The sequence below is a fragment of the Crotalus tigris genome, unplaced genomic scaffold (genome assembly GCF_016545835.1).
Source record: "Crotalus tigris isolate CLP2741 ecotype Arizona unplaced genomic scaffold, ASM1654583v1 scf7180000024363.772921, whole genome shotgun sequence".
In the NCBI taxonomy this organism is placed as follows: domain Eukaryota; kingdom Metazoa; phylum Chordata; class Lepidosauria; order Squamata; family Viperidae; genus Crotalus; species Crotalus tigris.
The window spans coordinates 47,077-74,838 of NW_024100531.1; the positions used below are offsets into that span (position 1 = coordinate 47,077).

The following is a 27,762-nucleotide window of genomic DNA, read 5'->3' on the forward strand; positions in this document are numbered from 1 at the left end:
GAGTCTCCTGGTGATTGGCCGAAAGTCCCCCAGCTGGCTTTCATTCCTAAGGTGGGAATAGAACTCAGAGTCTTCTGGTGATTGGTTGAAAGTCCCACAGCTATCCAGTGCTGTTTCCACATATTGTGTATGTCAAAATCATTTCCTACAAGTAACTTTAGCAGCAGAAATAGCTGGATGAGTATGTATCTTCACACAGCACTGGCCTAACTTAACAGAATAACGGAAGAGACCTTGGAGGTCATCTAGTCCAACCCCTTGCCCAGGCAGGAAACCCTATACCATTTCAGACAAATGGCTGTCCAATCTCCTCTTTAAAACTTCCAGTGTTGGAGCTTTCACAGCTTCTGAAGGTGGGTTGTTCCACTGATTGAGGGATTTCCTGCTATAAATTCCTGCTATAAATACGCAGACAGCAAGGTCTTTAATCACCAAATTCCTCTCCTAATGAAAGTTTACTGCTTTTACACCCATTGTAAATGTGTAGAGTTGTGAAAGGAGAAGAGCAACCAGCAGCTCCATCAGACTTAAGCTCCCCTTGTGGGCTTTCAAGAAACATCCGGGGAAAAGATGTTGATCTAATATTGCAGTTCTCTTCTTAAACTGATGTCAGGGGAAAAGGCCAAACTTGGTCCTGTACAGGCAGTCCTCAACGCACGACCACCACAGAGCCCAACCTTTCCATTGCTAAGCGAGGCAGTTGTTAAGTGAATTTTGCCCTGTTTTGCGACCTTTCTTGCCTCCGTCATTAAGTGAATCACTGCAATGGTTCATTCAGTCACATGGTTGTTAAGTGAATCTGGCTTCCCCACTGACTTCGCTCGTCAGGTCGCAAAAGCGGACCACATCACACACACACACACACACACACACACCCTCCCGGGGCACTGCAATCGTCATAAATAGGAGTCAGTTTCTAAACGGCTGATTTTGATCACGTGACCAATGGACATTAGGTGCAAAAAAAATGATCACAAGTCACTTTTTTCAGTACCGTTGTAATATCAAACGGTCATTAAATTGTCGCAAGTGAGGGACTGCCTGTATTTCTGAAACAAATGAGAAAGTTGGTGCATTCTTCTCCTTTCTTTTCTTCCTGAACGGGGCGTGAGAATTAGTATTTGGCAGAAGATAAATGCTTAAAGGAGGAATATGTTTATCGCAGATGGGCACGGAGTTTGCAGAAGGTTCCTCCCGTCTGGCGTCCGATGGTCTGCACATTCTCTGGCGTTGATTGGATCTCAAGGGAAGACTTTACACGGAAGAACCAGATGAAGGAGCCCATTCTCTGTTTTTCTTCTCATTATCGGCACAACTAAGGGCAAGACCTGCCCTTGGAGAATATCCACGTATTTTTCCTTCTTTGAGAGAATTCAGAGACCTCGTCCACTCAAATTCTCTGCTTGGGTGGAAAACCGAGATCCAAGTATTTTAAGTCTGTAGACCGGGGATTGTCCAACCTTGGTAACTTTAAGACCTGTGGACGTCAATTCCCAGAATTCCCCAGCCAGTCACAACCACAGCATCCTTCTTGCTCTACACGGATGTCCATCCTTGGCAACTTTAAGACCTGTGCACTTCAGTTCCCAGAATTCCGCAGCCAGCATCGCTGGAATGCTTTAATATGGATTCCTACCTTGAACAAGGACCTCAGATGTCCCCATCCATGATTCTACGAAAACGTGCTGGTGGTGCTGGAGCCCAAAATATTCTACACATTTTCATTCAAATCGATCTTGGAGAATGGAAAACCCACTGAGGAGAAACAGGTGTCTTGAGCTATCAAGAGCCTTGCACCCTCTAGTATCTCCCAATGGAGTGGACTCCATTCCCAGCATGTTCAACAAACGGGCCTGCTAGGTGAAGAATTTTGGATATTTCAGAATAATAGAGTTGGAAGGGACCTTGGAGGTCTTCTAGTCCAACTCCCTGCTCAAGCAGGAGACCCTATACCAGTGGTAGCGAACCTATGGCACGGGTGCCAGAGGCGGCACTCAGAGCCCTCTCTGTGGGCACGCGTGCCGTTGCCCCAGTCCTAGGCCTTCAGCTGGGTTTTATAAAACCTTTTTGCTTTAGGTTTCTGCCGCCGTGTGCAAAAAAAAAGGTTCAATCAATCAGCCAATTTCAACTTCTCGCAGGGAAAAAAAAGATCTTGAAAAATTGGAATTGATTGATTGAACTTTTTAGTCCCACCTGTCTGCTGTTACCACCGCAGCCATGCCCACCCAATGGGCTACAGCCAACCAATGGGCCACGCCCACCCGGCACTCGACGATGCATAAGTGGGTTTTGGGGTTGCAGTTTGGGCACTCGGTCTCTAAAAGGTTCGCCATCACTGCCCTATACCATTTCAGGCAAATGGCTGTCCAGTCTCTTCTTGAAAACCGCCAATGTTGGGAGCACCCACAACTTCTGAAGGCAAGCTGTTCCACTGTTTAATTGTTCTCACTGTCAGGAAATTTCTCCTTAGTTCTAGATTGGTTCTCTCCTCGATTAGTCTTGATCCACTGCGTCTTCTCCTGCCATCAGGTGTTTTGGAGAAAAAAATGGACCTCTCCCTTCTCTGTGACAGCCCTTTAGATATTGAGACACTGCTATCATGTCACCCTTAGTCGTCCTTTTCATTAAACTAGACATCCCCAATTCCTGCAACCGTCCTTCGTATATTTTAGCCCCCAATCCCCTAACCATCGTTGGTGCTCTTTGTTAGATACAGAAAGGCATTTTAGCTGGAATAGCTGCTAAGCGAGCGGGGTCATCCGTCAAGTTTTGTTTGGAATTATAAACTGGGAAAGGGCTGACGCACAGTAAGCATCTTCAAGATTTACTAGCCGGGTACTCTAGAGTTTCAACCTGAAATACTTCCAACCTGAAAAAGTAGAGGCCGTGTTTAAGATTATTCGCTGGATTTTGGAAACAAGGGGACTTCATATCATCCCACTCACCTTGTCTTCCCTTGAGTTCTACCATGAAAAAGAATTAAAGTATCCTTGTCGGAACCCCCCCCCCAACCCACATCACCTGTCTAAGTTGGAATGAGTGAAGGATGGAGAAAGACAGAAGCAACACAGATAGGACATCAGTGAAAGACAGCTGCACTTACAGAAGGATGGAGCTGAAATAGGTTTTCCTGGGGTTAATTCTCTGGGGGGGGGGGAAATCAAGTCATGCTAGGCTTTAGGTGACAATGGTGAGGTCATGGAGATGGGGGGGGCACCTAAGCTGAGATTTGTGCAGGGCGGGGAGCGGGGAGGCTGGATCGAAACACACAAAGACAGGAGAAGAAGAGAGATCACCATACCTTTCACTACCTTATCCAGATAGTGAGCTTGGAAAAATAAAAGACAGAACATGTAAAGTGAGGATTGGATAAAGTGCAGTACAGTTCAGTACGAGACAGTGACGCAAAGGCGACGGCCGGGGGGGGGGCGGCTGGGAGAGCAGCAGGGTGGGAGGAAGGACAAAATAACAACAGCTGCAGGCAGCAGCACCAACACAACAACGAGAGGAAGCCAAGCGGATATTGTTAGGGAGGCAGGATCAAAGGAAAAAGCAGCATCCGTTCCAAAGGAGGAGAAGAGGATTTTTTTTATTGATGCCGTGGGGAAAATCAGGATGCCCTCAAAAGCAGGTCATTTGCACGGATGAGGTAGCAACCTCACACTGGAGCGGCAGTCAATCTTTTCCCTGCGTTTATCTTTTCCTCCCAGCCATCTATCGCTGGTAGAAACCCAACAGGATGCTTATAGGTCAGTGGTGGCGAACCTATGGCACGCGTGCCAGAGGTGGCACTCGGAGCCCTCTCTGTGGGCACACGCACTGTCGTCCCAGCCCCGTCTCCTCCCATGGCCCCCTCCTCACCAGCAGCCCCCTCGGAGGAGAGTCACCCCCCAGGCATGGACCACGCAAAACAGCACAGCCAAGGACATGTTAGCTGGGCAGTGGGGACAAGACTCCGCCCTTGCACCCCATTGCACGCAGATGGTGCTGCGGGCCACGGGCGGAGGGCATGGCTACCATAGTGCTGCTGGGCTGCCTGAGTGATCTGTGGCGGGCTGTGGAGGTGATGGGTGGAGGGCAGGGCGGAGCGAGGACAGGGGTGGGGGGGGACAGTTTTTGGACACTCGGTCTCTAAAAGGTTCGCCACCACTGTTATAGGTAGTTCTTGACTTAAGACCGGCCGCATAGCAATCGTTCGAAGTTGCAATGGAGCTACCTGGAGAGTACTTATGAAACAGACTCAAAGTTCTGACGGTCGCCACTCTCCGTTGACAGCACTTTAGGGAGCTCAACAGCAGGCTGCATTCGTGACTGTTTGCAGCATCCCACGCTCACATGACTATAATTTGTGACATTTGGGGGGGCAGAAATTGGGGTTTACTTCCAGTTTCTGTAAAAAGGTGCCCATTGCAGACAATCTGTTTAATGACCCATGGTGAGACACTTAACAGCCATGGGAATGTTTTCGTAGATTTTCACAGGTACATGTATGCAGGTCTTGGTGTATTCGGGTCTTTTCCCATGTAAGATTGAGAGTATCTTGGCGATGTTTCGATGAGGTCCCATTCGTCATCTTCAGGCTGGGGTCTTCGGCTTCGTGCTTGTGCGAGCAAGCACAAGCACGAAGCCGATCACACTTTGCTCGCACAAACACGAAGCCGAAGACCCCAGCCTGAAGATAATAATAATAGTAGTAAAGTTGGATGGGACCTTGGAGGTCATCTAGTCCAACCCCCTGCTCAGGCAGGAAACCCTACACCATTTCAGACAAACGGCTGTCCAGTCTCTTCTTAAAAACTTCCAGTGTTGGAGCAATTTACTGCTTTTGGAGGTAGGCTGTTCCACTGATTAATTGTTCTCACTGTCAGGAAGTTTTTCCTTAGTTCTAGGTTGCTTCTCTCCTTGATGAGTTTCCACCCGTTGCTTCTTGTCCTGCCTTCAGGTGCTTTGGAAAATAGCTTGATTCCCTCTTCTTTATGGCAGCCCCTGAGATATTGGAATACTGCTATCATGTCCCCCCTTATCCTTCTCTTCGTTAAACTAGACATACCCAATTCTAGCAACCGTTCCTTATATGTTTTAGCCCCCAGTCCCCTAATCATCTTTGTTGCTCTTCTCTGTACTCTTTCTAGAGTCTCAACATCTTTTTTACATTGTGGTGACCAAAGATGACGAATGGGACCTCGATAAAACGTCACCAAGATACTCTCAGGGCACATGATGACTCAATAAGGACCAGCATGAATTATGATTGTAAATCCAGGCTTAATTATGGTTATAAGTCAAAGACTTCCTGCGGTTCCTTGGTTATTTTCTTCTTTTTTTGTATGGTATTATTTTAATCAGTTGTGGGGGTTTTATATTGTTTTAGTGTGTACTCTTCACTGCCTGGAGTTATGTATTTAAGATGGGAGGCAATACAGGTCATCCTTGATTTAAGAGCACAGCTGAGTCCAAACTTTCTGTTGCTAAGCGAGACAGTTGTTAAGTGAGTTTTGCTCCATTTTACAACCTTTCTTGCCACAGTGGTTAAGTGAATTACCGCAGCTGTTCAGTCAGTTAACATGGTTGTTATGTGAATCTGGCTTCCCCATTGACTTCGCTGCTCAGGTCGCAAAAGGGGATCACGTGATCCCAGGATCCCCTGTTAAATGAATCATTGCAGTCGTTAAGTGAATCTGGCTTCCTGCTTGTCGGACAGTCGCAAAAGGGAATCACGTGCCCCCCCCCCGGGACAGGCAACTGTCATAAGTACGAGCCGGTTGCCAAGCCTCTGAATTTTGATCATGTGACCCACAGGGGGGCTGCAAGTGTGAAAACAAGTTGCACGTTTTTTCAGTGCTGCGGTAACTTCGAATTGTCACTACACAAATGGATGCAAGTTGAGGACTATCTGGACACATTTTCTAAAACCAAACCCATAAATGAATTAATAAATGCTTTTCTGGGCCTTCCACGCTATTTCCATGCTTGGTTACATTGCAGAGATCTTCACTGGCTATTTGAGCGAGAGACCAGTTCAAACAATTGGCACACAATAACAGAGAACCGATTCAGCACCATCGGTATGGACAAAATCACCATCAGCCCATTACCAAAGGCAGCTTCACATGTAGTCCTTGACTTACGACCACAATTGAGCCCAACAACTCTATTGGTGTGCGAGACCAACAGATGTGAGTTAAGTGAGTTTTGCCTCGTTTTACCACTTTCCTTGCCACCGTCGTTAAGCGAATCTCCGCAATTAAGTTAGTAACATGGTTGTTAAGTGAATCTGGCTTCTTCCTCAATGGTTTTGCTCGTCAGAAGGTCACAAAGGCAGATCCTATGATGCCAGGACATGGCAGCCGTCATAAATACGAAGCAGTTGCCCAGCGTCTGAATTTCCATCACGTGGCCACGGGGATGCTGCAACGGTCACGAGTGTGAAAAACGGTCGTAAGTCATTTTTTTTTCAGTGCCATTGTAACTTTCAATGGTCACTAAACGAACCGTTGTTCTTGGAACAGCTGACATTCTGCAAGGACACCTTTAACACCATCAAACGACAACATCTGCCTATCCCAGGTCCTTGGGAAGGACTCGGTAGGCAGACAAAAAGGTCAAATCCAGTCTGAACATCTGGATGACTAGGTGACCAGGCATAATATTAATAATAAAGGTGGTCCTCATCTTCCATCACTTCATTTAATAACCGTTATAAGTTACAATAGCACTGAATAAAGGGACGTATGATCGTTTTTCACACTTACATCCGTTGCAGCACCCCCAGAGTCACGTGATCAAAATTCAGAGGCTTGGCAACTGACTCGTATTTATGACGGTTGCAGTGTCCCTGAGGGTCACGTGATCCCCTTTTGCAACCTTCTGATAAGCAACGCCAATGGGGAAGCCAGATTCACTTAACAACCGTGTTACTAACTTAATAACTGCGGTGATTCACTTTAACGACTGTGACAAGACAGGTCGTAAAATGGGGGCAAAGCTCACCTTAACAAACGTCGCGCTTGACGACAGAAATTTTGGGCTCAGTTGTGGTCGTAATTCGAGGACTACTTGTAATGCCTTCCGGTCACAACTTGCCTGGCATCTCTCCATCTTTCTGCAGCAATCTCGTTTCCGTCTTTAGATTCGTAGAAGCAGACCTGCCCATCGTTCCATCCCTCCAGAATCCCCCTTTCCAGGTTGCGTTCCTGGCCCTTCAACTCCACACTTCGTTCTTCTCCTTTCTTCGGTAGGAATCTCATGATCATTAAAAGAGATTTATAGACTTTCCTATTTGATCAATGAGTTCCTGTGGGATTTGGGGAATCTTACCCCATTCTCGTTCAGATTGGTCGGTTTTCAATTGCAGTGACGCTCGTTTTATACTCGTTAAAGTTGGATGTGCTTTTTGTGGTCAGATAGAGGATTCCTTTCAATTTCTTTCTCTCTCTGTGTGTGTCTGTCACTTTCTTTCTTTCTTTCTTTTTTCTTTCTTTCTTTCTTCTTTCTTTCTTTCCTTCTTTCTTTCTTTCTCTATGTGTGTCTGTATCTCTTTCTCTCTGTGTCTGTCTTTTATCTCTCTTTCTGTGTGTCTCTCTTGTGTCTGTCTCTCTCTGTGTGTCTCTGTCCCTTTTGTGTCTGTGTCTTTCTTTGTGTGTGTCTGTCTGTCTCTTTCTCTCTCTGTGTGTCTCTGTCTCTGTGTCTCTTTCTCTTTGTCTCTTTCTCTGTGTCTCTCTCTTTCTCTCTGTATGTCTGTCTGACTCTTTCTCTCTGTGTGTGTCTCTGTCTCTCTTGCGTCTTTGTCTCTTTCTTTCTTTGTGTGTGTATCTCTCTGTCTCTTTCTCTCTGTGTGTCTATTTCTCTCTTTCTCTGTGTCTCTCTTTCTTTCTCTCTGTATGTCTGTCCGACTTTCTCTCTGTGTGTCTCTGTCTCTCTTGCGTCTTTGTCTCTTTCTTTCTTTGTGTGTCTGTGTCTCTTTCTCTTTCTCTCTGTATCTGTGTCTATTTCTCTCTTTCTCCGTGTCTGTCTTTCTCTTTCTTTCTCTTTCTCTCTGTGTGTGTGTCTCTGTGTGTCTGTGTCTCTTTCTCTCTTTCTTTCTCTCTGTGTCTCTGTCTCCATCTCTCTCTCTCTGTGTGTCTCTGTCCCTTTCTCTGTCTCTCTCTTTTTCTCTCTCTCACCCAGTTGGTTTTGCTGGGTTGGTTGTGGAGCTACAAACTGACTTTTATCAGAGAGCTTTTTGCGACGGCAGTGTTTTTCTTTTGATCTACGCTGTGTCTCATTCAAAGAATAATAACAATACTGTCAATAAAAGAGAATATTCGTAGCTCAGGATTGAATTGTGGGGTCCTTGGTGCTCTCTGGGCTTGGTAGTTTTCTTGCAGATGGTTCCTGACCCAGCTAGGGAACATCATCGGTGCTAACACAGTCCTCAAGGTAGCTCATTTAGTGACCGTTCAAAGTCACCATGGCACTGAAAAAAGTGACTTATGACCGGTTTTCACGCTGACACGTTTGGCAACTGACTTATGACGGTTGTAGTGTCCTGGAAGTCACCCGATCCCCTTTTGTGACCTTCTGACAAGCAAAGTCAATGGGAAAACCAGATTCACTTAACAACCAGATTCGCTTAACATCTGCAGCGATGTACTTTACAACTGTGGCAAGAAAGGTCACAAAATGGGGAAACGTTCATTTAACAACCGTCCCACTTAGCAACAGAAATTTTGGGCTCGACTGTTGTCTTAAGTCGAGGGCTACCTGTACTGATGAGGTTACCGAGTTGGTTAGTGAAATGTCTGCAACAAAGCAATCAAGCACAGAGAACTCCACAATAACAACAGCGACAGCAAGAGCCTGCCCCCAACAAGACTCGTAATCCCAGGGGTGGAAAATTTGCTTATCCATTCCAAAAATAAACAACTAATATTGATCAGGCTTTAGATGGCCCTCATAATTGGGATAGTCTCATTTTATTTCTGCTTTCTCTGGAAGAAGCATCTTCCGAGGCGATTAATTAAGCTCTCTAGAAGGAGGGAGGCCAAGTCCATTAAGGCTACAAAGAGGTTCAGCAAACGAAAAGAAACTTTACAAAGTTTTTCGGTCACAGAGAAAGAGAGAGAGAGAGAGAGAGACAGACAGACAGAGAAACACAGAGAAAGAGATAGAGACAGAAAGAAGAGAGAGAGAGACAGAGACAGAGAGAAAGAGACAGAGAGAAAGACAGCAACAGACAGAGAAGGAGAAATAGATAAAGAGAGAGAAATGGAGAAAGAGAGAAAAAGAAACATAGATGGAGAGAGACAGACAGAGACAGACAAAGAAAGAGAGAGATGGAGAAACAGAGAAAAAGAAAGAGACGTAGATGAAGAGAGACACAGAGAGAGACAGAAAAAGAGAAACAGAAAGAGAAACAGACACACACACAGACAGACAGACAGACAGAAACACACAGAGAAAAACAGAGAAAGAGACAGAGACAGAAAGAAGAGAGAGAGACACAGAGAAAGAGACAGAGAGAAAGAGAGCAAAAGACAGAGAAATAGATAAAGAGACAGAGAAACAGAGAGATAGAGAGACAGAAAGAGGAGAGACAGAACAGAGACAGAGAGACAGACAGCAACAGACAGAGAAGAATAGATAAAGAGAGAAATGGAGAGAGAGAGAAAAAGACATAGATGGAGAGAGACAGTCAGAGACAGACAAAGAGAGAGAGAGATGGAGAAACAGAGAAAAAGAAAGAGACATAGATGGAGAGAGACAGAGAGAGACAGAAAAAGAGAGAGACAGAGAAAAAGAGACAGAAAGAGAAACAGACACACACAGAGAGAGACAGACAGACAGAAACACACACAGAAAGAAAAACAGAGAAAGAGACAGAGACAGAAAGAAGAGAGACACACACAGAGAGAGGAAGAGACAGAAAGAGAGCAACAGACAGAGAAATAGATAAAGAGACAGAGAGATGGAGAAAGAGAGAAAAAGAAAGAGACATAGATGGAGAGAGAAAGAGAGGCAGGCATGGACAGAGAAAGAGGCAGAGAGAGTGAGACAGAGAGACAGTGTGTGTGTGTGTGTGTGTGTGTTTATGAGAGAGAGAGAGTGAGTGAGAGAGAGAGAGAGAGAGAGAGAGAGAGAGAGAGAGAGAGAGAGAGAGAGAATGAGAATATCTGTGTCTATCTGTGTGTCTACAAACGGGGCCAGAAGTTTCCCCTCCCAGCAGTGTGACTGAATTCTTCTTTTTCCTTCCTGCTGCTGGCAACTTCAGAAAAGAGGAAAAAAACTTGCTGGGGAGGGAGAGGTGGTGAGTTAAGGCTCCCTTCCTGCTGGCACTCGGCTCTTATTTATCACAGTTACTGAGGAAGGATCAGAGAGGGCTGTTTTACTTCACTCGGGGCACCTTTCCCACACTCTTTTCGATCTTCTTGTGTTTTCCAGCGCTTCCCCCCCCCCCACCCTCCCTGCCTTTCTGCAATAGCTCAGGAAGACCACCCAACTGGAGGGGACATGACCTTTGGAAGAATTCGGGGTGGATTCCCCCTCCCCACATTCAGAGTCTAGACTCCAGTATGTCTAACGGAGAAATAAAAAACTTGCAATATTCATATTTGTAAGCAAAAAAAAAAACAAGAGGAAAGGAGACAGACGACTCAAATTTAGTGTGAGAGGGGAGACCTTGAATTCTAGGCCATTCAGAAGAGGCAGGCACACTCGGTCAGATGGCTTATAAATACGAATATATTTCCTAGAGAGGCCCATCGAAAAGCTTGTTTAGTGATTGTTCAAAGTTAACAACGCACTGGGAAAAAGCCATTTTTCACACTTAGGACCGTCACAACGTTCCCCGCGGTCACATGATCAAAATTCAGATGCTTGGCAATTGATTCATACTTATGACCGTTGCACGGGATCCCGTGATCCCGTTTGGTGACCTTCGGGCGAGCAAAAGCAATGGGGGAAGCCATTGATACACTTAACCATGTTACTAACTTAATGACCGATTCGCAAGAAAGGTAGTAAAATGGGGCAAAATTCACTTAGCAACGGTCTTGATTAGCAGCAGAAATTTTGGGGTCAATTGTGGTCGTAGACTGAGGATTACCTCTAGATGGGGAAACAAACCAAGTGTGTTGCAATTGAGAGATGGACGTTTTGTCCCTGCATAGATTTTCTATGCACCATGCGAGATTTTTTTTGTCAATCACCACCGGGGCACCACAGCTGGATTGTGCCATTACTTTTCACTGTCAATTCTCAGGAATCTATGATTTGTAAACTGTGTTTTGTATGAATTGGTTCTTGGCCTGTGGGGTCCCTGGTGTTCTCTGAGCTTGGCGGTTTTCTTGCAGACGTTTCATGACCCAACTAGGTAACGTCATCAGTGCTAGAAGGGAGGACAGTTTGTGGAGAAGAAGAAAGGAGGAGGAGGAGGAGGAGGAGGAGGAGGAGGGGGATGACTGTGGGGTCCTCTCTGAGCTTGGTTGTTTTCTTGCAGACATTTCTTTACCCAACGAGGGAACACCATCATTGCTAGCTAGTCTGCAAAAAACAAAAAAATATCAACCAAGCTCCGAGAACACCAAGGACTCCACAATTCAACCTTGAGGTACAAATATTCTCTTCTGTTGGTATTTCTTCTTCTGTCCAATCAACATGATCCTACTGAAGAGAGACAAAAGAAAGCCCCTGTCCATTTGTGTTTTGTTTCACAGCTGCCCCCAAATTGTGAGTTTATTGCTCCCCCACATAAGAACAATTTAACAGTGACGGAGAGGTAGCTAAAATGATCGTTGTTATTCTGAGGAGCTAATAATGTGTACTCGGTACTATCGGTAGAAAAGTAGAAGGAAAGAGTTAATGGCAGCAAATTGGGATTACTTTGGGGAACAGTCTGCCCATCACATGGAATTTTTTCCTCTGGATCTGTTAAACTAATCCTTGGTTTATGGCCCCTTTTAATTTTTTATACCACACTGAATATGGTTTAAACCAGTGTTTTTCAAATTGAGTAATTCTGATACGGTGGATTTTGAAGTGGATAGGTAGATAGATAGATAGATAGATAGATAGATAGATAGATAGATAGCGAGCGAGAGTTTGGCTCAAAGTCACAATTGACTTTCATGCCTAAAGTGGGATTGGGATTAGAACTCACCACCTCCTGGTGATTGGCCCAAAGTCACCCAATCAGCTTTCATGTCTAAGGCAGGCCTAGAATTCACTGTCTCCTGGTTTCTAGCCTTAACTGCTAGACCAGGGGTAGGCAATCTTGGCTCTTTTATGACTTGTGGACTTCAACTCCCAGAATTCCTGAGCCAGCATGGCTCAGCTTGGAAACTGTCTCTTTCCCCTCAGCATGGCTGGCTCAGGAATTCTGGGAGTTGAAGTCCACGAGTCATGAAGGGGCCCTAGTTCCCCCATGCTGGCTCAGGAATTCTGGGAGTTGAAGTCCACAAGTCATGAAGAGGCCAAAGTTTTCCCCATGCTGGCTCAGGAATTCTGGGAGTTGAAGTCCCCGAATCATGAAGGGGCCATAGTTCCCCCATGCTGGCTCAGGAATTCTGGGAGTTGAAGTCCCCGAATCATGAAGGGGGCCATAATTCCCCCATGCTGGCTCAGGAATTCTGGGAGTTGAAGTCCACGAGTCATGAAGGGGGCCATAATTCCCCCATGCTGGCTCAGGAATTCTGGGAGTTGAAGTCCACGAGTCATGAAGGGGCCAAAGTTTTCTCCATGCTGGCTCAGGAATTCTGGGAGTTGAAGTCCACGAGTCATGAAGGAGCCAAAGTTTCCCTCATGCTGGCTCAGGAATTCTGGGAGTTGAAGTCCACGAGTCATAAAAGAGCCAAGGTTGCCTACCCCTGTGGTAGACCAAACTTACAATCTTTCTTGTTTAATACTGGCTATCTTTTTTGCCCTATTTTATCACAAACATCAATTGTGGGTAAGAAGTCCAACCATGGAACAAGTCATTTGTTGAGCAACCAAGGAAGTAGAGAGAGATAAAAGACATACAGAGGAGTATAACACAAGCCATGCAAGAAAAAAAAATCACACCAACACAAGGAAAGGTCTGTTACAAACCATGGAATTCCACACCAATGTCCTTTCGTCTGTGCCAGTACTGATACCTTCGTTTGCTTCTTGGAAGTTTGGAGATTTTTCTAGTTCTCTAAAAGATCCTTTTAGAGGTTTGATTACTAGATTCTCTATACCATTTCAGACAAATGGCTGTCCAATCTCCAGTGTTGGAGCATTCACAGCTTCTGGAAGCAAGTGGTTCCACTGGTTAATTGTTCTCACTGTCAGGAAGTTTCTCCTTAGTTCTAGGCTGCTTTTCTCCTTGATGAGTTTCCACCTGTTGCTTCTTGTCCTGCCTTCAGGTGCCTTGGAGAATAGCTTGACTCCCTCTTCTTTATGGCCACCTCTGAGATATTGGAAGGCTGCTATCATGTCCCCACTCGTCCTTCTCTTCATTAAACTAGACATACCCAATTCCAGCAACCGTTCCTTCTATGTTTTAGCCTCCAGTCCCCTGATCATCTTTGTTGCTCTTCTCTGCACCCTTTCTAGAGTCTCAACATATTTTTTACATCGTGGTGACCAAAACTGGATGCAGTTTTGGCTTAATGTTCTGAAACTGGAAAGGATTACAGATGGTCCTCAACTTATGACCATAATTTGAGCCCCACATGTTTCTTGTGAAGCAAGGTAGCTGTTAAGTGAGTTTTACCCCATTTTACAACCTTGCTTGCCACAGTTGTTCAATGAATCACTGCAGTTGTTTAAGTTAGTAACATGGCTGTTAAATGAATATGCTCCCCTCCATTGAGTTTGCTTGTCTGACGGTCGCAAAAGGGGATCACGTGACTCCGGGACATCGCAACCGTCGTAAATATGAGTCAGTTGCCAAGCGTTCGAATTTTGATCATGTGACCATGGGGATGCTGCAACAGTTGTTCAGTGTGAAAAATGGTCTTAAGTCACTTTTTTCAGTGCTGTTGTAACTTTCAACAGTCACTAAGCGAATTGTGGTAAGTCAATTACTGCCTGTAGTGAATAGTGGCTTTTGCTTATTAGAAGGTTGCAAAATATGACTCGGGGACATTGCAACCGTCATAAATATGAATCAGTTGCCAAGCGCCCAAATTTTGATCATGTGATCATGGGGATGCTGCAATGGTCATGAAGTATGAAAAATGGTCATAGTTATCCCAAAAATGCTTTTTCAAGAGGTAAATAAACTCCCTTGTTTTCCTTTGAAGATGTTTCTCTTCTCATCCCAAGAAGCTTCTTCAGCTCTGACTGGATGGTGGGGAATGGAAGGATTTATACTCCTTGCACACAAGCTGGTCATTTGCATCCTTTTAGAGCAGGCATGTCAAACTCATGACATCACGTGACGTCGCACAACATATCGGGCCAGTTTTGCCATTGCTGGCAATGGGGTGGGCGCAGCTTCCACGTGACGCGTCCAGCCTGCGGACCGGCAGTTTGAAACCCCTGTTTTAGAGAGTCGGTCAACACTGCTCACATCGGATGTTTTTGCATTGACAACAGATGGAAATGTAGCCATCTTTTACCTTTGGCTTTTAGAGTTAGATGATGCTGGGATGAGGAGGGGATGTGAATGAGAGTCCAGCTAGACATAACAACACTAAACCTAGTGTGAGAATCAAGGTTATTGAGCCCAGAACTGATAAAGAATTGTCGGGCTGGAGAACTGGAGAGGAAGCCCGTGCTTCAAGTTAATTGGGGAATGTGATTTATGAGAAGGGAATTGTGCTTTGATACTATGTGCTCAGGGGAGGGGAATTCAGTTTTTGGCTTTGATTATGCAGTGTCGATATTATGCTCCTCAAATAAAAGATTCTTTACGGTAAACAATGCCTCAAAGTTCCCTTTGAAGAGTTTCATCTGTCGGAACCAGGACAGAGTCCTTGAGGCTACCTGGAGGCTTATCTGCGTCCTCAGGGTCACCTGAGTGGTGCAAATGGGTGTGGAGCCTTCTTGGGACTGCGGAAAGGACTGTGTTGTAGACTGGAGATAGATGATGTCGTGTCCCTCCCCCTCTGTTGAGAGAGGGCTCTTCAATTTGGATACAGATGGCCTCTTTGAACGTCTTCAAAGAAAAACAAGTCCAGTTGCCTCTTGAAAAAGCACTTTTGGGACAACCCACGGAGAATCTCCAGAGAGATCTGTTCATAAGTTGTTACAGGTGGTGCTCGACTTTCCAACCACGACCAGAATTTCCAGTGTGAAAACCGGTCGTAAGTCCCTTTTTAAAAAAATTTTGTTGTAGCTTCGAACGGTCTCTAAATGAACAGTTGTATCTCGAGGACAAACCTATCCTGCCTTACTCTATGGTGTCGGTTTACCGAAGATCCCCTACAGCAGTGGTTCTCAATCTTTTTAATGCCGCGACCCCCAACCGGTCGTAAGTCGAGGACTACTCAACTGGTGCAGCACCGTTTGCAGAATGGGACTTTTGGCGGGCTCAGCAGGGCAGAGACAGCCTGGACAATTCCTATTGGCTTTTGAAAGCCAATAGAATGAGACTCTATTCAAGAGAGTCTATTCTATTGGCTTTCAAAAGCCAATAGAATAAAAGGGAGTAGCACAGCTAAGGAAAAGGGGAAAAGAAAATGGCGGACTGAGTTGTTTGGCGACCCCCGTGAAATGGTCGTTCGACCCCAAATGGGGTCCCGACCCACAGGTTGAGAACCACTGCCCTACAGCTTTGACTTGTGTTTCTCTACCGCTTGTCTGGCCAAAAGGAAGGACATTGGAGGCCTGCGAAATCGAGGGGAGAATCGCAGCATGGAAAATGGGTGATACACAGACGTGACAAACCCAAGAATGTAAAAATAAAATAAAATAAAATAAAGGATGTGCATGCGTCAGTAATATCCAACCGATTCCATCGAGCATGCTCTGTCAACTCTCCACTCCACCCGGCTCTGTCGGATCCTTTCCCATCAGCTTTGCTTTCTTTCCCCCCCCCCAATTTTTTTCCTCTTACCGATGGTACAGTGCTCTCCGTTCCAGCCGGGGCTGCATTCGCACTTGCCGTCCCGACAGGTCCCGTGTTCGTTGCAGCGTGGGTGACACGCTCGCTGATCACAGGAGGCCCCCATCCAGCCCTCTTCGCAACGGCAACTGCCCCCAACACAGGTGCCGTGGACCCCACAGTCGGCCGCGCAGATCTCTGCGGAGGGGAGAGAAAAAGGACGGGGGACAGGTGGGGGGGGCAGAAAGAAAGGGGTCGGGAGGGGTATGTGTGGGAGAAGAGAAAACCAGAAAGGCATTGTTATAATAATAATAATAATAATAATAATAATAATAATAATAATAATAATAATAATAAGCTGTTGCAAGAAGATTGCACAGACTGACTACAAGCAGCGGCATGACAAAGTAGCAACAATGGTGCATTGGAAGGTCTGCAAAAAATATCATTTGCCTGTAAGTGAAAACTGGTGGGATCATAAAATAGAAAAAGTCATAGAAAATGATAAAATGAAACTGCTCTGGGACTTCAGAATTCAAACAGACAAGCACCTGCAACATAACACCCCAGACTTAAGAATTGTCGATAAGAAAGTCAAAAAAGTCTGGATAGTGGACGTGGCAGTGCCTGGAGATAGCAGAATAGACGAGAAAGAACGGGAGAAGATAACAAAATACAAAGACCTACAAATAGAAATAGAAAGACTGTGGCAAAAGCAAGCAAGCGATGATCCATAATAATAATAATAATAATAATAGCAAGCCACACTTCACTATGTTATCCTGATGGGGGAAATGAAAGGGATCCTTGCCGCTCGGAAGACTAATCCCCTTTTGACGTTAAGAATCTAATAAGCAGATTACAAAGAAGAGGGGAAAAGGAGATGGACATGGTTTGGTGGGATCCACTGGTGCATGAACCTCCTTTTGAAACTTTCTAATACGATCACACACACACACACACACATGCACGCACACGCACGCATAGCCGTGGCTTTTTCGGCGGGCTGAATCCAAAGGAGTAAAGGAACAAAAGTCACTTTTTAATTAAAAACTAGTTGAGTGTAAAGACAGTCAGCCGCTAAATCGCTTGAAAATAAAGTTAGGTGTAGCTGGCAAAGTCTATTTGCAGTGGGTTATCGCTCTGGTTACCGATCTGGGGCTTTTGGGAACGTTACTTTTTTTTTTCCTCCCCCTTTTCAGGTCAGCATTGTGAGTTTCACAAAAGATGCTTTATTGCGCTCTGAAATGTTTGGGAGAGCTTTCAAATGTTGTGCGCTCTCTAGGATACACACAGGGCAGGCCTCCTACAGCACTATGTGCCCTCTAAGAAAGCTGAAGTCAAAATGCACCAGCCAGCCAGTGAGCTCTTGAAATGGTGACTTAGGAAATCCACAACAGTTTTTGTCTGTCCATCTGCCTGCCTACCAACTCAAGGACCATGGATTCCTTCATTCTTTCTTTCCTTCCTTTTCATTCATCCACCCATGCACTCATCCATATCTATCTATCTATCTATCTATCTATCTATCTATCTATCTATCTATCTATCTATCTATCTACTTACCTCTATCTATCTATCTATCTATCTATCTATCTATCTATCTGTCTGTCTGTCTGTCTGTCTGTCTATCTATCTATCTATCTACCTACCTACCTACCTACCTACCTACCTATATCTATCTACCTACCTACCTACCTGTATCTATCTATCTATCTATCTATCTATCTATCTATCTATCTATCTATCTATCTATCTATCTATCTATCTACTTACCTCTATCAATCTATCTATCTATCTATCTATCTATCTATCTATCTATCTATCTATCTATCTATCTATCTACCTACCTACCTACCTACCTATATCTATCTACCTACCTACCTACCTGTATCTATCTATCTATCTATCTATCTATCTATCTATCTATCTATCTATCTATCTATCTATCTATCTACCGTATATGCCGGCGTATAAGGCAACTTCCGCGAGTGCTAAAATCGGCGCCAAAGACGGGGATTGTCTTAAACGCTGATTCGTCTTATACGCCGGAAATACTGGTAGTTTCCGGCGTATAAGACAACGTTTTAGGAATGTGGCTTGGCGATAAAGACGGGAGTCATCTTATACGCCGGATCGCCTTGTATGCCGGCACATCTATCTATCTATCTATCTATCTATCTATCTATCTATCTATCTATCTATCTATCTATCTATCTATCTATCTATCTATCTATCTATCTACCTACCTATCTATCCTATCTGTCCTACCTATATCTATCTATCTATCTATCTATCTATCTATCTATCTATCTATCTATCTATCTACCTACCTACCTACCTACCTATATCTATCTACCTACCTACCTACCTCTATCTATCTATCTATCTATCTATCTACTTACCTCTATCAATCTATCTATCTATCTATCTATCTATCTATCTATCTATCTATCTATCTATCTATCTATCTATCTATCTATCTACCTACCTACCTACCTATATCTATCTACCTACCTACCTACCTGTATCTATCTATCTATCTATCTATCTATCTATCTATCTATCTATCTATCTATCTATCTATCTATCTACCGTATATGCCGGCGTATAAGGCAACTTCCGCGAGTGCTAAAATCGGCGCCAAAGACGGGGATTGTCTTAAACGCTGATTCGTCTTATACGCCGGAAATACTGGTAGTTTCCGGCGTATAAAACAACGTTTTAGGAATGTGGCTTGGCGATAAAGACGGGAGTCATCTTATACGCCGGATCGCCTTGTATGCCGGCACATCTATCTATCTATCTATCTATCTATCTATCTATCTATCTATCTATCTATCTATCTATCTATCTATCTATCTATCTATATCTACCTACCTACCTACCTACCTACCTATCTATCATCTATCTATCTACATCATCTCTCTCTCTGAATAGCTATTAAAACTTTCTTTAACATAGCTCTTTCCCCATCATCCATCTCTATCTATCTATCTATCTATCTATCTATCTATCTATCTATCTATCTATCTATCTATCTATCTATCTATCAATCATTTATATCACCTATCTACTGGTATCTGTTCCTTCTAGCTGACGTTAATTGTTGGGGTTTATTGTTGATCTTATAACTCTTCTACATGTCAAGCCACTCAAAATCATTTCGAGTTTGGGGGGGGGAGAAGGGGATTAGAAATCTGAAAGACAAATAAATAAACAGATGTATAAATAAAACAGGGAAACCTTCTAGAATGCTTCAGCATAATAGAATGAATATTCTGTTGTCACAGCTGCCCACCCTTGCTGTAGCATCTTCTTCCCAGTGTCTGAATTCAAAGTAGAATTTCACTTTTTGGCAGAAATTTCTCTTCTTCCCTCCCCCCTTAAAATTAAGCTGTAAAGTATCTCTGTGTGGACATCACCTTCTCCCTGACCTTCTCCCTGACCATGTCACTGGCGGCAGTCCTAATACACTGATGCCGTCCAGGCTGGCTGTCGCCTCTCTTTTAAGTCATGAAACTGTAAGATCCACGGAGACAGTGGATCTTCCCAATTTTGGGGAGGGTGGGGGAGGGAGCTGAAGGGCCTGGAGGGTGTGTTGGAGAAAGGAATCAGTGATCACATGATCCCAGGACATTGCAAAGGTCATAAAGAGAAGCTAGCTGCCAAGCCTCCAAATCTGGATCACGAGACCATGGGGGATGCTGCAACGGTCCTTAACGATGAAAAACATTCGTAAGTCTTTTTTTCCCCAGTGCTGTTGCACTTGGAATGGTCACTAAACGAACCGTTCCAAGCTGAGGACCACTTGTAATACCAGGACTGAAGAAAGAGGCAAAAGGAATGAGCAATTGGTTTCCGTATTCTTGGGTAGTCAGCCTCTTGATGGACATGTGCCAATCAGCGGATGCAATGTTGAATATATGGGACCCCCGGATGTTACATCAGCAACGTCTGCCTGGCTGCAATTCACGAGGATTTTTGAGAATCTCGCGAGACTTCAGCGCTCAGAACGGCTGATTTGTAGTCAAGCACCATTTGCATCGTCACTTCGAGCGTGTTTTGAAAAAAGGACAAATCTGTGTTGAGGCAAATTGCTTCGACAAAAGAAAATTGGCTGAGAACAATTGTTCTTCATTTAAGAAAAGCTTGAAGGGGATCTATCAACTCCCAGTTTGAAAAAAAAAAAACACACAAAAAGGCCACGGAGAGGTGATGGGTTTAAGTCATCACATGACTCCTTTTAAATGCCTTTTATTTCCCTCCAGGATAGATTTTTAACTCCAGTAAATGAGAATGAGTCATTTTTTTCCTCTTTTACCTGGTCTAACGAAACAAAACAAAAAAAACAAAATCAGAATATTTAGTGGAGCATTTTCAGGGTGTGCTGAAAATGGAACAGTTTGTTCCAGAAACTCTGTAATAATACTAATACTAATAATAAAGTTGGAAGGGTCCTTGGAGGTCATCTAGTCCAACCCCCTGCTCAGGCAAAAAAACCTTATAGCATTTCAGACAAATGGCTGTCCAGTCTCTTCTTAAAAACTTCCAGTGTTGGAGCATTCACAGCTTCTGGAGGCAGGTGGTTCCACTGGTTAATCGTTCTAACTGTCAGGAAATTTCTCCTTAGTTCCAGGTTGCTTCTCTCCTTGATGAGTTTCCATCCATTGTTTCTTATCCTGCCTTCAGGTGCTTTGAAGAATAGCTTGACTCCCTCTTCTTTGGGGTAGCCCCTGAGATACTGGAAGACTGCTATCATGTCCCCCCTTCTCTTCATTAAACTAGACATTCCCAATTCCAGCAACCGTTCCTTATATATTTTAGCCTCCAGTCCCCTAATCATCTTTGTTGCTCTTCTCTGCACTCTTTTCAGAGTTTCAACATCTTTTTTACATTGTGGTGACCAAAACTGGATGCCGTATTCCAAGTGTGGCCTTACCAAGGCCTTGTAAAGTGGTATTAACACTTCACCTGATCTTGATTCTATCCTCTGTTAAGTCTTGCAACAAGTCTTGTTAGTGGTTGAAGATAAAATATTAACAGAATAACAGAGTTGGAAGGGACCTTGGAGGTCATCTAGTCCAACCCCCTGCTCAGGCAGGAAACCCTATACCATTTCGGATAAATGGCTGTCCAGTCTCTTCTTAAAAACTTCCAGTGTTGGAGCATTCACCGCTTCTGGAGGCAGGTTGTTCCACTGATTAATTGTTCTAACTGTCAGGAAGTTTCTCCTTAGTTCCAGGTTGCTTCTCTCCTTGATTAGTTTTCATCCGTTGCTTCTTGTCCTGCCTTTGGGAGCTTTGGAGAATAGCTTGACTCCCTCTTCTTTGGGGCAGCCCCTGAGATATTGGAACACTGCTATCCTGTCTCCCCTCCTCCTTCTCTTCATTAAACTAGACATGCCCAATTCCAGCAGCCGTTCCTTATATGCTTTAGCCTCCAGTCCCCTAACCATCTTTATTGCTCTTCTCTGTACTCTTTCTAGAGTCTCAACATCTTTTTTACATCGCGGTGACCAAAACTGGATGCAGTATCGTGTGATCTTGATTCTATGCCTCTGTTTATGCAACCCAGGATTGTATTAACTTTTTTGGCTGCTGCTGCACGTTGCTGGCTCATGGTCAAGTGATCATCCACTAGGACTCCAAGGTCCCTCTCACAGTTACTGTTTTTAAGCCAGGTCTCGCCCAATCTGTACTTGTACCTTTGGTTTTTCCTGCCTAAATGTAAAACTTTGCTTTCCTCCACATTGAAACTCATTTTGTTGGCTAGGGCCCATTGTTCAAGTTTGTCAAGATCTTTTTGGGTCTTGAGCTTGTCTTCTGGGGTGTTGGCTATTCCTGCCAGCTTAGTGTCATCTGCAAATTTGATGAGTTCCCCTTCAATTCCCTCATCTAAGGCATTGATGAAGATATTGAAGAGCACTGGGCCTAAGACAAAGCCTTAGAGAACTTTCAGATCCTCTATCTTTATGTTCATGAATGCTGCTTTTGTTTGTCCTCGTGGTGGACTTTAAATGGGACAAAACACCTCAATTTGCTCTTACAACTTTATTTTAAAGCTTTGTGAGAGGTTGAAGAGGGACGATTATATATTTTTCACACAGCACAAAAGCAATGTTTGAATACTGGCATCCTAAGCTGCGTGCCTATAATTCGGAGGGGATGTTATTTTGAATGTAGACAGTTCCTCTGGATGCCTGTTGCTTCCTCGTAAATTAATGCTATTTCCTCACTCCTGTGTATGACAAACCACCCCGAGGTCACAAATCAAAACGCAGCCTTTTTCCTGCTCTGCATTTGTTAACACTCACACCCCAGCTCACTCTTTTTTTTTTTGCAAGCAAGCAGCACAAAATTACACCCAGCCCATCGCTTTTCCGACTTCATCCTTCATGGAGCTACTTCTGATGTTAACATTATTATTGTTTTGTGCCTCCCGGCCAAAAGCCTCCGCTAAGGTGCTTGGTAAATGCTCGCTCATTTTTCCAAGTCAACTTCCAACTCCAAAAGATGGATTTGTGCGTTATTCAACTAAAAAGGTAAATTCTCCTTCGGGTCAAACTTGAGCGAGCAATGCTTGAATAATGTGTTTTGTTTTGTTTTTGCAGCCATAGAGAAACGGGTTGGTCAGTTCCTTCTTTGGGATTTTTTTTTTTTAAAAAAACCTTCCTTTTAGCCTCCATAAAAATATAGAAAACTGAAAGGCAAAAAAAAAAAAAAATGAACTATTGTTCCATCTTCCTTTTGAGTTTTTTAAATTAAATTTATTCTTAATTGCTTTAATTTTTATTGGACGGTGGACATGTGGTTTATCCCAAGCATGTTTTAAACTCAGTTATGGGTAGACCTCGGCTTAGGACCACGATGGAGCCCAAAAACTTATGTTGTTAAGTGAGACGTTTCTTAAATGAGTTTAGCCCCGTTTTACGACTTTTCTTTCCACATCTGTTAATTGAACCAAGGCAGTTATTAAATTAGTAACATAACTGTTAAGTGAATCCAGCTTTTCCTCTGTGGACTTTGCTGGTCAGAAGGTCTCAAAAGGGGATGACGTGACCCCGGAACACACTGCGACCGTCACAAATATGAGTCAGTTGCCAAGCGCCCGAGTTTTGATCATGTGACCCCGGGGAGGCTGCAACGGTCGTTAAGTGTGCAAAAATGGTCATAAATTATTTATTTCAGCATTGTGGCAATCCATTTGTGACCTTCACGGGTCTATCAAGCAAAGGAAAACTAAGTCAGATCATAAGCACAGTCGCAGTTTCACTTTGTGACCACCTAAGGTCTAAATGGCCGGTCCAAACTGTAGTCGCTAAATGAGGACTACCTTTATTTAGCAACAGCAACAGCACTTAGACTTATATCCCGCTTTACAGTGCTTTACAACCCTCTGTAAGTCAGCATGTTGCCCCCGACAATCTGGGTCTTGAGTACTTTCTTATGCTAAAACTTCCAGTGTTGGAGCATTTACTGCCTCCAGAAGCAGTAAATACTCCAACACTGGAAGTTTTTAAGAAGAGATTGGACAGCCATTTGTCCGAAATGGTGTAGGGTTTCCTGCCTGAGCAGGGGGTTGGACTAGATGACCTCCAAGGTCCCTTCCAACTTTACTACTATTACTATTACTAATCAGACTGTATTTGAACTTACTTTCAGCCAGAGTCAGCTGAAGGAGCGTGTGTGTGTGTGTGTGTGTGTGTGTGTGCGCGCGTGTTCTTTTGTTGGAGGCTTGCCAGCAAACGTGGGAGCATTTGGGGAAAATTTGGAGCAACAAAAGAACTGTTTGAATTGCCAGCTGATTGCATTGCCTCTGTGCTGTGCCCTGGGTCATCACAAAACATCTCTCCAAGGAACCGATCCCTGGTGCCCAAACGGTTGGGAACCTCTGATCTAGAAGATTGTCCTCCTACAACCAAACCGACATGTAAAGGTTCAGGCAAAGTAAATTCACAGGTGCAATTACCAGTGGAGCAGTCGTGCCCAGTCCAGTTGGGATCACAGGTGCAAAGTCCGGTTTCGGACAGAAAAGTTCCGTGGCCCGAACACTGATCCAGACAAGTGGCCCTCGGGGTCTCACAGTTGGCCCCTCCCCAGCCCACGGAGCAGTGGCATTCTCCTCTCACGCACACGCCACGTCCTGAGCAGGTGGGATCCATGCAGTCCACTGCAAAACAAGGAAGAAAAAAAAATGCAATTTGGCATTATTAACCCCTGGATTTCGTTTACTGCAAGAGGCTGAGGAAACGGACTTGGGGGAAACAGAAGGAAGAGAGAGACGCTAAGACAGCAATCAGATACAAGGAACCTGAGTCTTGAGCTGGAATGTAACATGAGTAAGTTCCTCCCTAGTTCATTGCACGTAATCCTCAACTTACAACCATAACTGAGCCCAAAATTTCCATCGCTGCAAGTTGTTAAGTTAGTAACATGGTTCTTAAGTGAATCTGGCTTCCCCATTGACTTTGCTTGACAGAAGATGGCAAAAGGGGATTGCGTGACTTAGGGACACTGCAACTGTCATAAATATGAAGTATTCTATTCTATTCTATTCTATTCTATTCTATTCTATTCTATTCTATTCTATTCTATTCTATTCTATTCTATTCTTTCCTGTTATTCTATTCTTTCCTGTTACTCTATTCTATTCTATTCTATTCTATTTATTCTATTCTATTCTATTCTATTCTATTCTATTCTATTCTATTCTATTCTACATTCTATTCTATTCTATTTTCCATTCCATTCTATTCTATTCTATTCTATTCTATTCTATTCTATTCTATTCTATTCCATTCCATATTTTCTATTCTATTCTATTCTATTCTATTCTATTCTATTCTATTCTATTCTATTCTATTTTCCATTCCATTCTATTCTATTCCATTCCATATTTTCTATTCTGTTCTATTCTATTCTATTCTACTCTATTTTCCATTCTATTCTATTCTATTCTATTCCATATTTTCTATTCTATTCTATTCTATTCTCCATTCCATTCTATTCTATTCCATTCCATATTTTCTATTCTATTCTATTCTATTCTATTCTATTCTATTCTATTCTATTCTATTCTATTCTATTCTATTCTATTCTATTTTCCATTCCATTCCATTCTATTCTGGAAGTTTTGAAGAAGGGACTGGACAGCCATTTGTCCGAAATGGTACAGGGTTTCCTGCCTGAGCAGGGGGTTGGACTAGTTGACCTCCAAGGTCCCTTCCAACTTTATTATTATTATTTTTATTATTATTATTATTAATAATATCATCATCATCATCATCATCATTATTATATACTGTATTCTATTCTACTGTACACTCTTCTCTTCTCTTCTCTTCTCTTGCCAAGCATCTGAATTTTAATCGTAAGACCATGGGGATGCTGCAAAGGTCGTAAGTATGAAAAACGGTCATAAGTCAGTGCCGTTGTAACTGTGAATGGTCACTCAACAAAGGGTTGTAAGTCAAGGACTGCCTGTAACAGAGGGAGGGGAAGCACATTCAGTCTTGCAAGCTTCTGCTCCTTTAGCTGTATATAATGAACGAGTCCTGGGATTTCCTTGTGGTCTCCCATCCCAGTCTGACCATCATGCAACTGCAATAGTTTAATATTGTAAGCCATCCAGAGTTACCCCTGTGGTAAGGTGGATGGGGAGGGGGGGAGGGACAATAAATTTGATAAAGAAATAAAGAAAAGCACTTTCACACACACCCCTGTTCCTATCTGGACAGGAAAACAGGTGAGGTTAGGGAGGTGGTTCAGCTTTTGGAGAGTAGCCAAAGCTGGGCAGGTGCTCCCACTTGCTGCAACCCTCCTGAGAGTCGAAGTCCACGCCTCTTAACGTCGCCAAGGTTGAGGAACACGGTGCAAGACATCCCATCTAGGGGCAGAGCACCCCTTTTCAAAGCAGGCTTCCTTTTTATCAGCCCAAATCACGCGAGGAGCCGTTTACCTTTCTGCAGACAGGCCAGTCCAACCCTCTGGAGATGCACGTCTGTCTGCCTGTCTGCAGACACATTATTAATGTGCCAACGCTTCGCCTCTCGTAGGACCATCAGCAAAGCAAGAAGGCTGGCTTTATAAATCTCTGGCACTTTGCACGCATGAAGGGGGAAGGCTTCCATTTGGAGGCCTGGCAGCGTCCACCTCCCTTCCTCCCCCCCCCCAAAATCAAGGAGTGTCTGTCCCTGAAGTGCTTAGCAGATGGTTGAGTCGTGGAGAACAAAGATTGCAGGATAAATGACAAGGGGCTACCGTGGGGCCATTAATCAACCCCACCGAAGAAGGCCCACTCAGGGGAAAAGGTAGCGGTAAGGGGGTCTCCATCACAGAAGGCAGAGCGCTGCTGCTAGCTCAGCGTTAACGCGGGGGGGGGGGGGGGAGAGGAGAGGAAGGCGTGCGGGGCGAGGACACGCCATTCATCATAAAGCCAGGGCTATTTTTCATGTCCAAACGAGCCCTTTCACACGACGGCCTGCACAATGGCGGCTTTAATCTTGCCCTCACTGGCCCGGATTGCTCAGAGGCTCTGCACCGTGACAAGGGTTCTTTCTTTCTTTTTCTTTCTTTCTTTCTTTCTTTCTTTCTTTCTTTCTTTCTTTCTTTCTTTCTTTCTTTCTCTTCCTTCTTCTCCCTTTCTTTCCTTCCTTCTTGTTCCATTTTCCTTCCTTCCTTCTTTCCTTCCTTCCCCTGCCTTTTGTTCTTACCTTTTCCTTTCTTCCTTCCCATTCCTTTTTCCTTCCTTCCTTCCTTCCTCTTTCCTTCCTTCCTTTCTTCCTTTCTTTTCTTCCTTACCCTGCCTTTTCTTACCTTTTTGTTTCCTAACTTCTTTCCTCTTTCTTTCTTTCCTTCCTTTCTTTTTTCTTCCTTCCCTTCCCTTCCTTACCTTGCCTTCCTTCTTTCTTTCCTTTTCCTTCCTTCCCATTCCTTTTTCCTAACTTCTTTCCTCTTTTTCTTTTTTCTTCCTTCTCTTTTCTTTCTTTCCTTCCTTTCCTACCTTCCCTTCTTTATTGCCTTTCTTTCTTTCTTTCTTTCTTTCTTTCTTTCTTTCTTTCTTTCTCTCTTTTTTCTCTTTCTTCTTTTCCTTTCTTTCTCTTTCTCTTTCTCTCTCTTTTTTCTTTCTTTCTTTCTTTCTTTCTTTCTTTCTTTCTTTCTTTTTCTTTCGTTCTCTCTTCTTTCTTTCTTTCTTTTTTCCTTTCTTTCTCTCTCTTCTCTCTCACTCTTCTTTCTTTCTTTCTTTCTTCCTTTCTTTCTTTCTTTCTCTTTCTCTCTCTTCTCTTTTTTTCTTTCTTTTTTCTTCTTTCTTTCTTTCTTTCTTTCTTTCCCTTTTCTTCTCTTTTTTGCAAATACTTTCATCCATCTCTCTCTTTCTCCCACTCTCTCTGTTCTCTCCCCTCCCCACTCCAATTTTTTTCAAAGAGAATTGTGTACTTTAAAATCCTGCTACTCAGCAAGGTTAGTGGCTCAGCCCTGAAAGAGCCATTTTGGGACTTCTTTCCATGAATGAGTGATGGGTGCTGAAGCTACGACTGTTGGCACAGTCCACTGGAGATATATGAGTGCCAAGCCTACTAAAGTGAATGGGAACTCCTAAAACCCCTTGTGGCTTTTATTCCTTGTGGGAATGGCACTGAAGAATCACCCATGACTAGGGCTCTAAATTGGCGGCATCACAGAGACCCCCAAGGATGGGTAAAAGCCAATGGAAAGGATTCAAGGAACAAAACACTTTTTTATTTCAGGTGAAAAAAAAAGACAAATCAG

General features: G+C 43.9%; 1 protein-coding gene across 10 annotated transcripts in view; it reads right to left on the bottom strand.

Annotated features, from left to right (window-relative positions):
* Positions 1-27,762, bottom strand: part of LOC120301006 (teneurin-4-like) — a 612,847-nt gene that overhangs the window by 44,004 nt on the left and 541,081 nt on the right. For 6 of the 10 annotated variants that reach the window (XM_039327645.1, XM_039327646.1, XM_039327643.1 and 3 more), the window contains 3 exons: positions 23,963-24,163; positions 16,004-16,189; positions 3,302-3,328 (listed from right to left, as the gene is read on the bottom strand). In XM_039327645.1, the coding sequence (XP_039183579.1) occupies positions 3,302-3,328; positions 16,004-16,189; positions 23,963-24,163 (414 nt within the window). The remainder of the gene's footprint in view (positions 1-3,301; positions 3,329-16,003; positions 16,190-23,962; positions 24,164-27,762) is intronic. The other 4 variants (XM_039327639.1, XM_039327638.1, XM_039327640.1 and 1 more) reach the window with 1 other exon arrangement.